General features: G+C 34.7%; 1 protein-coding gene across 3 annotated transcripts in view; it reads left to right on the top strand.

Annotated features, from left to right (window-relative positions):
• The window catches only part of SULF1 (sulfatase 1), a 228259-nt gene that overhangs the window by 175684 nt on the left and 34760 nt on the right, over positions 1 to 17815 (top strand). For all 3 annotated transcript variants that reach the window (XM_053715105.1, XM_053715103.1, XM_053715104.1), the window contains 2 exons: positions 7791 to 8007; positions 14662 to 14956. In XM_053715105.1, coding sequence (XP_053571080.1) covers positions 7791 to 8007; positions 14662 to 14956 — 512 coding nt within the window. The remainder of the gene's footprint in view (positions 1 to 7790; positions 8008 to 14661; positions 14957 to 17815) is intronic.

Genomic DNA, 17815 nt, shown 5'->3' on the forward strand with positions numbered 1-17815 from the left:
ATTTCCAAAATCATTAAAGAATGTCTGCCCATCCTTAAAGGGGATGAGGAATTATATGATGTAGTCAAAAAAGGATGTAGATGTGTTTCTAGAAGAAACATCACGATAGGAAACATTCTAGCACCTAGTGAAGTGAAAACACTAACTACAAAGAACCAAAGTTGGCTTGAGTGCAAAGGACACTACAAGTGTGGTGCGACAAGATGCAAAGCATGCCTATATGTTTCACCTGGTAAGACTTTTCAGTCATTAGTGACACAGAGAGTGTTCACGATAGATGATTGCACCAATTGTCGCAGCACCTATGTGGTGTATCTTGTCACTTGCCATCAATGTCAGAAACAGTATGTAGGCCTCACTACGAGGGAGGTCAGGGAAAGGATTAAGGGAGCATACATATGACATTAAGTCAGAAGACCCTGACTCACAGGTAGCAAGGCATTTCAAGTTTTGCCATAATGGTAGTGTTGATACACTGCAATGGCAAGTCATTGAACGTGTAATGACCCCTAAGAGGGGGGAGACAAAGACAGGGTGCTTCGCACACGCAAAGCATTCTGGATTTTTAAGCTTAAAACCAGGGTGCCTGATGGTTTAAATATTCAGAATGATATTATTAACTGTTGGCGTTAGTCTGTTTTTTTTTTTTGTTTTTTTTAAACACTAGTGTCTATCAGATAGTGGTACTACTCATTTGTCTCTTTGAGTCCTCTAGGTATATTGATAGTTAAGGTATGTCATTATATTATGATTTTAACCCTAGACTTTAGAGGCTTTGTAAACAGACTTTTGTGATTCTCTTCATAATGCATTTAATCTCTATTATGGGTTATTACAAGTTTAATATTGTTACACTGACCATCCTGCCTTAGCTCAGTTGATTTATTAGTGAGTCTATTTACATGGGGCACCTTACAATGATATGCTACATATCCTTTAAACGTGTGTTATGTACTTGGTTACATTTGTTTACATTAATTCAGTATGTTATGTATTCACTTGTTATAAGATCATATCTGGAATGTACTTTCTTGAGCAATATTTAGTAATATTTATGCTGTTGACTCTTTAAGTTAGTCACTGCTAACTATCGCTTTATTAATATTTAGACGGTAGCCAAGTATTGTTTTTGTAAATGTTAATTACTTTGTTAAGGAAATGTATGTTTGTGCACTTTTTTCACATTCGGTGGGTCCCTTTTAATGATATATTGCATCTCATTTGTTGCGTGTTATGTACTTGGATACATTTTGTTCACATTATCTTTGTGTGCTATGTATTTCTTTTGTTATAAGCACATATTTTAATGCATTTCTTAGAGTAATATTTAGTAATATTTACGTTGTTGACTATTTTTCGTATTGTCACTGCTAATGCATTATTAGGGGTTATTTGGTAGCTTAAGTTTTGTACTTAATTGTTAACTACTTTGTAAAGGAAATGTATGTTTGTGCACACTTTTCTTGTTCTGCATTGTAACAGTTAATTATGTTGGCTTTTAGCAATCTATGTCAGAGTGATTGTTTGATTTAAGCAGGCTGTGAGCTTGAGACAGCACAGTCTATGAGTAAGGTAGGAGCCGAAACATGTTAGACTGCTGCTGTCTAAGCTCACTCTGACATTACTGCTTTTTATTTTGCTGCTAAATTTCTTTTATCCATGGTGAAGGCAATAAAAGCTACGTTTTAACTTTTAAGCCCTTTTTGTCCTGCCCCGCCTTCTTTTTGTATTGTTTGCTACCCACCTAATATACCCAGTGAAAAACAGTCAAGAGGTAATTACCCCAGCATCCGCCTCCCGACCATCCAACACGCTGACAATTCTCTCAGCGTCTAAGCGTAACCCGGTGACGTTACACGTCACAGCAAAAGCATGCCGTGAGTGCGTCGCCATAGAAACGGTAAACAAACCGTTCAGATGAGACAGCAGTGTGGGATTCAAATGCGGCAGGATGAGAAGTGTACTCCAGTGATATGGAGTACATAGGGTAAACATATATGTGAAACATAAATACCAACATATACAAAAAATATAAATTTTAACAAGTATATTGCGCTATGTGATTGCCCTGATACGCAGGGAGAAACGACAAATTAATTGCCAATAAAAACTAATAAAGAGGTGGAATCATTACCCTTTGTAGGCACACATAAAGTAGTGTGACAAAAAGGACCCAATCTATACCCAATCCGGTATTAATGGGGAACACACCTAATATATTACTGTTTTATAAGTGCCAACATGCCCATGGAGATAGGAGAAACTGTTAGCGTGTTGGATGGTCGGATCCCGAGCGGGGAGGCGGATGCTGGGGTAATTACCTCTTGATTGTTTTTCACTGGGTATATTAGGTGGGTCCTTGTATCGTTTCTGTATGTCTGTTTGGGCTCCATTTGAGAAATGGGTTAAGGCCCTCTTGTTTTTTGCCTTGTTGCATTAAAAGGCTTTTGTCTAAATTTCCTGTGCTGTCTGCTTTTTCCAAGGACTCTCCATACACACCCCGCCAGGTGTAGGTTCTGGATTGGATTTGTATTTCACATTGTTGCAGTGCACCAGGCGGATGTTATGATGGTGTGTGCCGCTTCCCCATCTCTTTCTTAATATATAAATAAATATATGTATGTATGTATGTATGTATATATATGTATGTGTATGTATGTGTGTGTGTGTGTGTGTGTGTTTTTATTAAAATACTATCAGCAGTTTTTTTTCATATCCTTTATAACATACCAATCTAGGACAAAATAAATACATAGAAATGTCAGTTGGCTTTATTATGTAGGCTTGTCTGCTTATAAGTAAGAGGAGATGCTGATTCCGAGCATTTCATCTTATCACATTTTTTTTTACAGTAAGCCTTGTGTGAGCAAATGTAGTTGCAATGTGAGAGATGGAAACTACTCACTGAATCATCCGGTATGACCTTTAAGTGGACATCTGTTTACTAAACACAACCTGCAAAGAATCACACAGATTTAATTAAGCTTTGCCAGATTTAAACAACTAGTCTCTTTTAAGTGCTGAATGATCCCAGGAACAAGCAGAAATAATAAAAATGAAATTAGCTTTTGATTCATTTAAATTTTACACGAACACAATGCAGTTAAAGGGATAAGAAAGTCAAAATTAAACTTGCATGATGAGATAGAGCATGTCATTTTAAGAAACTTTTAAACTCACTTCTTTTTTCAAATGTGCTTCGTTCTCTTGGCATCCGTTGATAAAAAAAAGAATACGTACACAGCATACATTAGTGGAAGCTGTTGCTGATTGGTGCCTGCATCATAGTTGCCAACATTTAAAAAAAAAAAAAAATTCCATGGACACTTTGCATCTATCAATTACCTGCATGAAAAATGTTACCACACCCCCTGCCCTAAAGTCAGAAAATGCAAAAAGTCACTAGGCAGTTGTGTGCCTGCTCTTTTTTTTTTTCTTATCTGCAATAATCATTTTGTAGTTCAATGACTGCTTGATTAGAGGAAATTTCCAGCACTGACTTTATATATTTTATTATGTCAAAGGCTATATTTATTTTAAAAAAATCTAAGTAAAAAGACGTGAGCACACATATTAAAATAATGTCACTGTTCAGAATAAATGTACTTTTTGTTCTCTTCTGACTTTTTAAATGTTAAAGGGAAAGTCTACACCAGAATTGTTATGGTTTTAAAAGATAAATAATCCTTTTATTACCCATTCACCAGTTTTGCATAACCAACGCAGTTATATTAATATACTTTTAACCTCTGTGATTACCTTGTATCTAAGCCTCTGCAAACTGCCCCTTTATTTCAGTTCTTTTGACAGACTTGCAGTTTAGCCAATCAGTGCCTGCTCCCAGATAACTTCACGTGCACAAGCACAGTGTTATCTATATGAAATACATGAACTAACACCCTCTAGTGGTGAAAAACTGCTAAAATGCATTCTGAAATGCAAGGTCTAAGAAATTAGCATATGAACCTCCTAGGTTAAGCTTTCAACTAAGAATACAATAGAACAAAGCAAAATTGGTGATAAAAGTAAATTGGAAAATTGTTTCAAATTACATGCTCTATCTGAATCATGAAAGTTTTTTTTTGGCCTAGACTGTCCCTTTAAATGTGTACACATTTATTTATGACAATATTGGCACTGCAGGTTATATACATGTAGCAAATAAAATAAGGCACGTTTAAATCCTAGGCAATACATTTGGAAAACGAATTTGTCCTGCAACACCCACTGCAAATGCTAATTCAAAAGGAAAAGTAAATATATCTAGTTGTGTTATTTCATTAGCTCACTAATACAAATAGTGTGCAAGTCACTGAAATGACTACACAAGCTTTAATACACAAAGGGTTCAATCAGAAAAATAAAAGCCCACTGTAACCCATTCTCTGTATATGAGCACACAAGTAATGTACTTTTTAAGCAGTTTCATGAGCACAACTTGTAAATGACTGTATTACAAGCGTGATTGCTTTTAAAGTTTGCGCATTGAACAAGGAAGTTACACTGATAACTGCAATAAAAGTTTTTTGTTTTTTTTAATCAAATGTGATTATGTAAGGCTATACTTTTTATCACAGTTGGGATATTCAAATATTTATCAATAATACAGATTTTCAAAGAATAAAAAGCAGTGCAACCTGTGAAATCGCCACATTGCAACTCATAACACGCATTTCCTAAAGACTTCCTTTTTGGAAGCACAAGGTGAAAGGGCCATCTCACCTCTGGCTCCGCTAACTGTCGTCCACTGCATGACTCTGGCTCTGCAGAGTAGGGTGTCCTCAGGATCCGCTGCGTGTGAGAAGGCTGGTGCTCCAGTATAAGCAGCAACGCGGGGTCACCTGACAGTGATGTTGCGTGCTGACGTCACTGCCTGACCGCGCGATCACAAGTTCTCAGTAGATTACTAGATTCTAAAGCGGAGGAGACACACTGTCATTGCGCTAGCTAAGCTGTCTGATACTAATTTGGCCGGGACATTTAAATGGCCGGGACTGGGTCCCAAATTCCCGGACTGTCCCGGCAAAAACAGGACAGTTGACAACTATGCTGCTTACATTTGTCTCTTGTGATTGGATGACTAGATGTGTTCAGCTAGCTGCCAGTAGTGCAATGCTGTTCTTTCAGCAAATGATAACCAGAGAATGAAGCAAATTTGATAATAGAAGTAGAATTGGAAAGTTGTTTAAAATTGTATGTTCTATCCAAATCATGAAAAAGAAATGTAGGGTTTTCTGTCCCTTTAATTGAGACAAATGCATCAGCTGTTGGTTTGAATGTTTGTCTAAAACAGCAGATATAAATAACAACTTGATCGGAAGTTGGTAAAGTGATACCCAAAGTTAAACTAAACCAATAAAGAGAGTTTGTCATATCTATTTTTAATACATCTGAGGCTGTAAAACTAGGGACTGACCAAATGGTTTGTTCACCTATATTTTGTATTGTTTCCAAGTTCATAATTGAGAGGTCTCAGGACAAGTTTATATAATTTAAGGGACATAAAAGTGCAAAAAGGAAACGCTCTAATAAGTTAGGGGCACTTTTATTAGTGGTTTCACATAACTAACTTCCCCACGATCTAAAGCTCTGGCGACATTGTCTAACAAGTCGGATCAGTACTTCAATGTCCTTCAAAGATTTTTAGAAAGGAAAAATGTAGCTTGAGAGCTGTTTTTCTCGCTATACAGAGTTCTGGATGTGAAGGAGAGACAACTACATTACAATATCATGCTCAAAAAAGGTTTTGCCAGTGAGGTTTTTATCATCAGTCCATATGTGTAATTTATATAGTAATACTTCAAATCTAATAATATGTGGAAATCAAAAAATTTTAAAACTTAAAAAAATCTGTATATTTTTTTAATAAAGAAACATGAAATACCTTATGCTTTTGTGTAAAATGTTCACCCCTTTCAGCTATAAAGGCCAAAAAGCAAATTCTGTAACCTAGGTTACCTATTGTGCTTTTGGTCTCTAGGGAGTGTGGGACAAGGACACATTTTGCACAAAAAGCAAGGACATTAAGTTAAAACTCATACTTCCATGATTCATATATTGAGACAAGAATAAAAAAAAATTAAACACCAAAATGTTGCAGTTTACTTCCGTTATCATATTTACCTCTTGTTCTTGGTATCCTTTCTTGAAACTTAACACCTTCCATGAGAGTAAACCAAGGTCGGCAGAGGAGCATGCACATAACTTTTTATAGGGTTTTCAAATGCATTAGAAATCGAGAATTCAATAGCACAATCTATTCCATTACAATAGACTACTCCTAGGATCCTTATTCATGATTCTGTAGGACTTAAAGTGCTTTGAAATGCACTTTACTTATTTTGCGTTCTTTTCCTGTAATTTAACCCTGAAAATCTATCCCCCAGAGGGCACAAGTTCATTCTGTAGAATACAGAACCCTGACACTACTAAATTCTGCACAGTGATTGGTGGAAATGTGCAGGAGCCTGTTTATATCTGTCCATAATAGGCCACACCAAAGGAAGTAAGATAAACAACATTCCAGTGGCTTTTCAATGGGTGTTTCCTGCTACTGCAAAACAATACATATTTTACTATCACAATGACAGTTTTAAAACCTTTTTGCAATGATGTGACTTTACCTTACTGGTGCACACATAAAACATGTCTTGTAATGATCATTAATGGAAAACTAAAATAATTGAGATGAATTTGCCATGGCAAAACTGAGTATGACTCCAACTGATATGATTAGAAATCATAACATTTCCTAACTTTATTCACAATGCTTAACTATTTTAATTAATTTTTAGTGGGATGAGAGTGCCAAATAAAAGATACTTGTTGTTTGTAAAACTTTAATGTTTAAACAATTCACTTAAAATGGAAATGTGCGTTTTGATTTAAATATAATCATCTGACATTGCCCAAAAAGATCATGGAGACATTTGTGTGTTCCTCCTACTTAGTGAGTTTGATGGCACCTGAGTTAGGCGCATGACATTTTATCAATACGCTTGTTTTGTTGCTGTTTTTTGTCTGAGGGAAATGTTTACATTCTGTCAGTATTATAAGAAATGGCCATACATTTCTCACGATGATGATGATACAGTAATTCTAAGAGTAGGTTAAAAAAAAACACCTTTTCAGCATTGTGGGTAAAAAATGATGAGTTTGCAGCTGGAATATGATGAAATGCCATGTGGGCTTCTAATGAATGTATATTTATCAAGATGCTCTCTATAAGTCTCACAGCATATCCTGTTTACGTATCTGCAACAAATTGTTTATCCAGAGTATATTAGCAAACTAAAATAAGCTTTTTGTGTGTTTTGTAAATAACACAAAAGTCTGTGAAAGAGAACAGGATATTTCAGTAGTTAAAGGACCAGTACATACAGTAGATTTACTTAATCAGCAAATACATGATAAAAAGACAATGCGCTTCATCTGAACTTCAAATGATTAGTAGAGATATGTCTATTTCCACTCATTCTGTATCATGTGACAACCAACAGCCAATCACAAATGCATATGTTAATATAAGTAAATTGGAAAGTTGTTTAAACTTCCATGATTCAGACAGAACAAGCAATTTTAATGTTGATTTGTGTTGCCCTTTAAGACAGAATTGGCAATGAAGTTCACACATGATAAAAGAAACGTTTGTGGACTATAGGTTATTTGTACTTGTGTATAAAGTCTTCAAATGCATCCAAACAGTTAATTGCTAATGGCAATGTTTGTACTTGCAAGTAGATTTTGGAGTACTTTTTTTGTAAACCTATATCTGTGTATGTTGCTTGTAGAAATGGCAGTGCATTGAGGATGTATCTGGAAAGCTGCGCATACATAAATGCAAAGGAACTGTAGAGACTGTCACATTGAAGAAGAGAACAAGAAGCATAAACTCAAAGGGTTATGGAAGTAGAGATAACGATTGCATTTGTGGGGAGACAGATTACAGACCAAGCAGAAACCAGAGGAAGAAAGCGAGACTCTTCATGAGATCACCAAATGCTAAAAGTAAGTCATCAAGTGGGTATTTTCTGTGGCACACTCCCTAATCGTCATTGCAATTTTGTTTCTTTCAGGCTGTGCTGACTTTTTTTTTTATTTATTTATTAAAAAGGGATAGAAAGGTCAAAGTTCAAATGTGTATTTTCTAAAAGCTTTTTTTACTAATGAAAGTATATTGCAAAAAAATGCTTCAATTTAAAATTTAAATGCACCCATTTCAATTTTTTAAATTCTCATTTAAAAATTAAAAACAATGCAAACTATTCTCAAACTGGGAGGTTTTTGCAACCTCATTGATTATATCACACATGACATCATTAATTATATAACTGGTGACCTTAAAGGGACACTGAACCCAAATTTTTTCTTTCATGATTCAGATAGAGCATGCAATTTTAAGCCACTTTCTAATTTATTCCTATTATCAATTTTTCTTCGCTCTCTTGCTATCTTTATTTTAAAAAGAAGACATCTAAGCTTTTTTTTTTATTCAGAACTCTGGGCAGCACTTTTTTATTGGTGGATGAATTTATCCACCAATCAGCAAGAACAACCCAGGTTGATCACCAAAAATTTCAAATAAAGATACCAAGAGAATGAAGAAAATGTGATAATAGGAGTAAATTAGAAAGTTGCTTAAAATGTCATGCTCTATCTGAATCATGAAAGAAAAAATTTGGGTACAGTGTCCCTTTAAACATGACTTTATAAGATCTCATCAGTTACATCAAGGTTTAAAAAAAAATAGAAAAATCTTCTAGAAAGGTGGAATCTGTAACTTTGGAGTTTCTTTTTGTTTTTAGTATACAGTATATGTTTTATTATCATAACATATTAGTAAAAGCACATTAACCAACAATAATACTAATACAACTACACATGCCAAGCCCTAATAATAATAATAATAATCTAATAAAAAAATAAAAAATAATTTGGGAGGTATTTTTTTTTATTGGTGTCTGTAATATTGCTGGAACTACCAAAGTACAAATTCCTTTTAAAATAATTTTGTATCAATACAATTATAAAAAGCAAACTGCTTGCCAACTATAATGCTGTTTCACCTTGGATGTTAAAGGGACAGTCTACACTACAAATGTTATTGTTTAAAAAGATAGATAATGCCTTTACTACCCATTCCCCAGCTTTGTGCAACCAACATTGCTAGATTAATATATAACATTTAAACCTCTAAATGTCTGCCCATTTCTAAGCCACTAAAGACAGCCTCTTAATTACATTCTTTTGTATTTGCTTTTCACAACAGGAGACTGCTAGTTCAAGGGACACTCAAGTCAAAATTAAACTTCATGATTCAGATACAGCATGCAATTTTAAACAACTTTCCAATTTACTTCCATTAACAAAATGTGCACAGTCTTTTTATATTTACACTTTTTGAGTCACCAGCTCCTACTGAGCATGTGCAAGAATTCACAGCATATACGTTTATGCATTTGTGATAGGCTGATGGCTGTCACATGGTACAGGGGGTAGAGGAAATAGACATCATTTTTGCAGTTTATTTTAAAAAAAAATTACTACTCATTTGAAGTTCAGAATAAGTGCTATTGCATTGTCTTCTTATCATGCATTTGTTGATTATGCAAATATATTGTATTGACTGGTCCTTTCATGTGGACCAAATAGATAACATTGTGTTCACACCCCATAGAGTTATTTAAGATTTAGCACAACACAGTACTAAATGCCAATAGATAATAAATAAAAAGTCATGTGATCTGTGGGCTGTCAGAAGAGGCTTAGATACAAGGAAATCACAGAGGTAAAACATATATTAATATACAGTAACTGTGTTGATTATGCAAAACTGGGGAATGGATAATAAATGGATTATCTATCTTTTAAAACAAAAGCAATTATATTGTAGACTGTCCCTTTAACTCTAGAAACCTAATCTTATCACAAACCAACATAATCTGCAAACGCAAAAAACTGTCTATCTTTTTTGTATATCTGAACATGTAGACAAAGATTGTTACTTTGCCAATTGCCATGCAGCACTCTAATGTAGCAGCAGATACTGTTTGAATTGTGTTTCATCTACCTACCAAAATGCCTCTTTTTATATTCTACTGAATAGTTTGAAAACGGTTAAACCAATATAATATGATAACACTCTATGGAGACATTTAGGCTGTATGTGCCTTGGCATTTAATTTCCCACAGGCTAACATTACAAACAGAATGTTACCCTTTTTGTCATTTCATATATCTCAAAAACTACTGCACTGGTCCTCATCAAATTTTCCACTTTTATAGTGATTGCCAGTAACTACTGAAATGTCAGCCAAATAGTTTATTCTGTCCAAAAGTTCTATAAATTTAATAGATCGGGCTAAAAATGAAACTCTGGATGAGCATAAACGTCAATAAATAATAATATTTTTAAGTTAGTTACATTTTTTAGATATGCTGCCAGCATTAGGCAAACTACTTTTTAAATAGACAATGTAGCACATATTGCATGCTCTGATTTATTTTTGCCCTATTCACATTGGACATCTATGTTTTTTTAACCACTGTAAAAGGGTTAAACACATCCAGTAATAGGTGGAGTCATGTGATTGATGCTGTGAACTGGCAAACTGACTGTTGCCGAGAGGAACTTTATATGTGTATTTAACCCCTTTGTGTTGGTTAAACACATATTATTCCACAGCGGGTAGTATAAAAATGACTTGCTCTAACTTATTGCATAATATTAGTTTTGCACTGCAATGTCTTTTTATGGCTAAAAAACTATCACTCAGATCAGTATTTTAAATATTATACTATAATATGTTGTTTGAACAACTTTTGGAATTCTTTTGGGCATCTGCATATCTAAGATCTGCTCCGTATTCTGTCATGAAAATGTCCGTTTGAACCAATTTAAACAACCGTATGTGGTTAGAAAATCTTCTCATCTATTATTGTTGCCCTTGTTTAAAGAAGGCAGCAGCTTCGGCTCCTTGACTACTCAACTCTCATAGCCAAACAAATGAAACTAAACCCTGTAGCAAATTCTTCAGCTTTTCTACACACTCCTTAGCCTATGATCATTTCACTCCAGGGAGTGGATGTTGAGTTTGAATATGAGTTGAAAGTGTTTCTACTTCAATCATCAAACCTTATTCTGCTTATTGTAGCGTATTTGGTATTTACAAAATGTAGAATTTCCCTGCTCATGAACAGCTAGCGAGCAATCTGCCCTAAGGATGAGCTGTACATAAACATGAATTCCCTGTTTAAATATCAGTTTACAGGGACATTCTACACAAGATTTGTCTTTGCATAATTGTTTTGTAGATGATAAATGTATATAGCCCATCTGGGTGTCTTTTTGTAACAATGTATACTTTTGCTGATTTTTAAATAACATTGTGCTGATTTTCAGACTCTTAACCAAGCCCCGACATTTTAGATGTATACTGAAGTCTACAGGCACCTGTTGTGTAATGGGTCTTTTCATATGCAGGGGAGGGGGGGTCTACTCTGTCTGCTTTCTCAGCCCCTTTCAGTGGGTGTCACAACTTCACTTCATCAACAGAGCTAAACTGGGAGCTTCTAAGTAAGTTTTTAAAAGGTTTTATACTGATTTTTATATCAGTATCTGCATATTATTCTTTATAGTAGTGTCTGTGACATGCAGTTATGACAATTGGTGTACACTGTCCCTTTTAGATGTTTCTGTATACACCTCGTATATATTAGTAAGTCACAACTGAACTTCCATGATTTAGATAGAGCATACAGTTTTAAACATCTTCCAAATGTGCTTCTATTATCAAATTTACTTTGTTGTCTTGGTATCCTTGGTTAAAGACTAAACCTATGTGTAAGGCGATAGGGGCTTAGGAGCATGCATGTGTCTATGAAAGTAGTGTTTGTAACTATGTATAACATTGCTATAAACAATGTTGCAATCACTGCTGCCATATGGCTTAAGACACATGCACACTCCTGCTCACCTAGGATTACTCTTTAACCAAGGATACCCAGAGAACTAAGCAAAATTGGTAATAGATGTTTGTTTAACATTTCAAGCTTATCCAACCGATTTATTTGTTTACTTTTGACTTTACTGTCCCAGATTGCAAAAAAAAAGATCTGTATATAAAAAGATTTTCAAACCATTTAGCACTCTCCCTTTGTGAGCACAGTTTGCTAGGTTTTGCAAATTGCAAGCAGTTCAGGGATATATCCTTTGAAAAGCTCAGTTGAATTCACTTTCCTGGTCTCACTTGCTTTGCCAATTAGAGACAGATATAAGTAAGTATAACTATGTAAGTCCTAAGTAAGTGTGGTTGTGTTGTGTGTTGAAGCATTTACTATATGGAATGCTACACACTGAGGAAAATTTCACCATTTGTTAAGGAAGTACTTTAAGCTCTGCGGGAGAACAGTTTTTGTGAGATTTTCCATCAAAAGCAAGCAAAATAAATAATTAATGTATATTGCAATATTTGTTAATTTAACATTTTATGGTGGAATTACATTTTTAGTTTCATTCCCTCATAATTGTTTTCTATGCACATTTAATTAATGAGGGGTTATTATGAACCAATTTACTAATTACCTTGTTTAAGTAAGTTGTAGCATCTGATATTTTCTAGTAGTATTTCATAGTAGTACTTATATTTTCAGTATTATAAAATTTGCTTGTGGTTTAGTATTGTACTAGCTATACAGTGCAAAATCTGTTAATTTTAGAAATAAACACAACTTTTGTGTACATAGCACCCCCTAGTGGGTTTCTAAAATAATTGCACATAGTGGCTGGTACCACTTAAGATTAATTTTGTTCAATACGTTTCTTTATACTTTTCTTTTATAATGATTTTTCATTTATCCAGCAAATGAGTGATTTAACCCACTGTCTCCAAAACAGCACATCCAGTCTATTCACACCAATACAGAATTTTATTTTGACTATCTATTTTACTACAACCTGAGCAACTTTGAAATGTAAAAAAAGGCTGAAAACAGAAGCTTGATTTGTGACCTATTATTGCTAGAAAAACATTGTGGTGGGCTTCTTGTGGCCCATAGGTGTACAAATCAACAATCTGAAAAAAGGAAAAAGATCTGTAAAAAAAAAAAAGAAGCTGTTTTTATCTCTTCCCTGTCCATAAGCTCAAATGGAATTTGTAAAAGAAAAGATCTAAGTCTTCAGACAGTTAGAGAATAAAAAGACTGTGCTTCACTCCCTGTGTGGTCTGTTTTATTAAAAAAGGCAACATACTGTATATTTAACATTGATATTGATCTTAACTGTAAAATTGCATTGCAGGGATTCCTTGGCTATCCATAAAATTACTGTCAATTGGAGCAGAGGGAACCGTTAATTTAAAACCATCTATTTAATGTTTTCAGTTGCTTCAATTTGTCTTTCTGTTTGATGCTTACACATTAAATTATAGTACGTCTATAAGTTGTATAAACCTGTATTTTATTGCGGCTGTTCAATTAACATAATTGCTCCCTGTGATGTTAAAGTCAAAGGTTGTCCTGGCTAATGAAAGAGTTCCAGATGTTCTTGGTTATAACGTGTATGTATACAGCTGGTCTTTTTAGCATGGGAAAGAGAAGCTTAATCAAGCAAATTAACACAAATAACGATGTAAGTCTTGCACAAGACTTTCAGAATACAGTATACACTTTAAAACTCATACATGAATCCAAACAAAATAATAAATGTGTTTTTCAAAGATTACATAAAAATAGAATCTAAAAATATTTATATGTGATTGGTATTGCGAGGGCTTAATAAATTTCCGTGGCCAAGTAAACTACATCTCCTGTAATATTACCCTCGCTTCTTACTATATGGATTGTACTTTATATAAATACAAAACCTTTTCCTAGCACCTAAAACTCTCTGACTGGCTCTGCAGTTTTATAGAAATGTATCAAGTTTTCTTTTAAGTATTTTACAAATACTATTTGTTTGCAAATTTAGACATGTACAGTATTGCATTGTATAGTATTTAAAGCCCAATCAACATGCCTGATGTGTATTTATCTTCATATGTAGTTGTTGCTTGTAATATAATAATAGAATCCTAGAAATAATGTGTGTGTGAGTCTTATTATTGCATGTACAGATCGTTACCATTATAATTTTTTTTTTTTTGGTTACTGTAAATTAGTGATGGCCAACAGCTTCAGGTCAATGTTTTAGAAGCCTTAAGGGCTACATATACATTTATGGCTACTAAACACACAAATAATGTTTTATAAAAAATGTCCAGACACACAGGTCTTAGGTAAGTATGCAGGATACTCTCAGGTCTTAGGTAAGTTTGCAGGATACTCTCAGGTCTTAGGTAAAGTTGCAGGTTACTCTTAGGTAAAGTTGCAGGGTACTCTCAGGTCTTAGGTAAGATTGCAGGGTACTCTCTGTCTGCTGTTCTCATGTCCCATTAAGTTGTGACCACCTTGTTTGCCTACCCAACACACATTAAGTTATGCTTTTCCCTGAAGCCACACAAGCTATAGTGCACATAGTTAGCTCTGCTTTTTCACAAGGTCCACAACGTCTATTGTGTGTGGATGGCTTCTTTATATTCATAGTGTGCTATAGTTTGAAATACATTTGTCAACCTGTAATCAACACTATATCTAAACAGTTTCCCCCCCCCCTCCTCCCCACAGAATTCAATCCTCGTTTTGTTCACACACGACAAGCACGATCACTTGCTGTTGAATTTGAAGGAGAAATATATGATATAAATTTGGAAGATGACGCTGGCATCCAAACTTCACAGTCAAGGAGTATTTCTAAGAGGCATTATGTTTCTGAAGAAGAGGTTGATGAAGATACGGATGATGATAATAATGATGATGATGATGAAGAAGAGAGCAATACTGCCAATGATGAAGAGGGAATTATGTTATCTGATGGAATAACTGGTTCCAGTTCATCTGCTTCTCTGAGAGTGACACATAAGTAAGTAATCCTACTGTATTTGCTCTTCTATGTTAATGGGACATTATTTTTTAATTTCTTTTTATAGAGAAGATGCAGGTTTACAATGACACTATAAACATCATGTTTTTCCATTTCAGCCCAATGCAGAGAAGCCAATTATTATATAAGAGATACATTTCTACTAAATTAAGGAAACGCATATTACTTTTCAAGTAAATAGTTGATGACATCACATTATTCATATGTGTTATAGAATCCAATTGCTTATAAATAACAACACTGTAAGTAAGCAAGATAAATCTTTAAACTCAGACAGCATTAGAAACTGAAATCTAATAAATCGCCCCCCCCCCCCCCCCCAACGTCACAAACATAACCTTAAACCAAACTATTAAACAAGAAGTGAATATCTTTTTCTGCCATAACCCATTGAAGTCTTAAATCACATAAAGAGATTTTCTGTATAAGATTATTATATTGAACTGGATAAAACCAGTGAAAAATACACTATTGTTGCAATAACAGACCCATAGAGAACAAATTCCCTGTTATAATTGCTTGTACATTTTATAGTATATGAGCTTGTGATGTATAATAATAATTGGTACAATAAGATGTATTAAATGTGAACTAAAAAAAGAAAGTTAACAAATAAAAGAACTGAGACCCTTTCAGGTTGCTATATGACAAGACTAGATACTTAAAGGGATATAAAACCTCAACATTTTGTTTCATGATTCAGATAGATAAAACGCATTTAAATTAAATTCCAATTTACTTTTATTATCTAATTTGCATCATTTTATTAGATATTCTTTGTTAAAGAAATAGCAATGCACATGGGTGAGCCAATCACACAAGGCATCTATGTGCAGCCACCAATCAGCAGCTACTGACCCTATTTAGATATGCTTTTCAACCAAGGATATCAAGATAATGAAGCAAATAAGATAGCAGAAGTTTATTGGAAAGTTGTTTAAAATGGCATGTGCTTTCTAAACCATGAAAGAAAACATTTGGGTTTCATGTCCCATTTAAATAGTGATGTTTTCTGTGCAGGAGAGCAAATAGTATGTTGTTACAATGCTAAAGTTAGGTCCATCATAGTAGTGATATTTCCCACCATAGTGAGCTACATAGTAAGTAAAGACGGATAGTAAGGCTTCACCCCGCACTGCCAAACCAGCAATCACTTCATTATTTCAGCCACTTCTGGAAATTAAAGCTACAGACGTTTATAAGCATTGTTCAATATAAGCTGCACTTGATATGTATAGTGCCCTAACTGACATCAGCGGTAATCAGGTGATCCATGCAAGTCTTGTAGAAACAATTCCAACAAGAGCATCTCCATCTAGTGTCTCCTACATTGAAGAATTTATAATGGGGGGTTTCAAACATTTTAGTTGGCACCAGCTTCTCCATTAAAACCACATAGAAGAGTCAGAGGAGCTGTGCCACAAGCTGTAAATTCAGCACAATGTGCCCTAGGCCGCTCTTCCCACCTCCACATATAATGGTTCACGTTGCCAGATAAGGTCATCAAATACAGGAATCGGCTTCAGCGATATTTAAAAAATAATTGTGGTCACTCTGAATTCCTGGACAGCTTATCCATGACATAAAAATGTTAGTTTCCTTTGGATCCATTATTTGGGGATTGTGAGCTAGTTTAGGAGACGCATTATGTTAAAACTGCTATTCACTGCATTGCTTCTCTTGAGGACCAGTATCATAATCAGAAATGTAATTTACATCTCCAGTGCCCCAGGCACAGATGGTATTCTACCAATGCCTGCAGACTAACACCAGGTTGGCTCCTCCAAATAAAACAAATGGTGGATGGCGTTTGGCTATTGAAAACACTTAGACTTGGCTGATATGTTATATAACTACCCAATAGAAATGTTGTTTAATTACAAGGTGTTTACTGTCCCTATAAGGGCTTAAACAGCATCAAATCCACTGTGGGTGGGTGAGAGAGAGAGGGATAATAGAGGGCACAAAAGGGAAAACAAATTGTACAGAGACTGGAGAGAAACAACAAGGCAAAAATTTGCATAAATTAAAATTATATTGTCAAAGGCAACTTCATAAAATCAGAGAATATTCTGCCATGTTTTTACCTTTTTGAGGTGCACCTCCACCATGAACACGCTATCATGTACTGTATAATATCTCAAACCTCTGATACAGGGGGTGACAAGTCATGAAGCAAAAATAACCGTGAGCTGCAATCATGGTCAGCCAAAAACACATTTGCAATCATCTAATGACCTTTAAACAAAAGGAGGCACAGACTAGCCACAGTACTAAAATACTTTTTCATGAAATGTACCTTAAGCACAAACACTGTTTACATTGAGAGCTTCACGTCCCTGCCAGTTATTTTGGTGAATGATTCCATGCAGTTATTTAGTTGTGCCTGCATGCAATAATAAATCTATGTACGTTTACTCATGAAGTATTTGTCAAAAGTGTCTAGGGGTTGAAGAAATGCATCTTAGAAGAAAGACATTCATTAAACAACATATTAAATGGGCCACAAGTTGAAAGAAAAATATGTTCTTCACTGGTATGTAAGCGGCTAAGCAAACAGCCAAATAACAGAACATATTGGCACTGGCTGAATGGCTTTTTGTCTTGAGGGTTCTGAGAGGAGTTTGCAACCTACTGTCATTTACAGACATCTTTGGACATTTATGGGATTTGAAATGTTGATTTACTTAGAAAATATAAACATACTTTGACTCTTGTATGTTAACATTTTAATATTTCAAGTTTAACTGTACGTCCCTTGATCTAAAACACAGTAAAATGCACTAACCATTAGAAGACAGCAGTGCCATGTGTTGCAGGGTTAGCCAAAGTGTAATA

The sequence above is a fragment of the Bombina bombina genome, chromosome 5, assembly GCF_027579735.1.
Source record: "Bombina bombina isolate aBomBom1 chromosome 5, aBomBom1.pri, whole genome shotgun sequence".
In the NCBI taxonomy this organism is placed as follows: domain Eukaryota; kingdom Metazoa; phylum Chordata; class Amphibia; order Anura; family Bombinatoridae; genus Bombina; species Bombina bombina.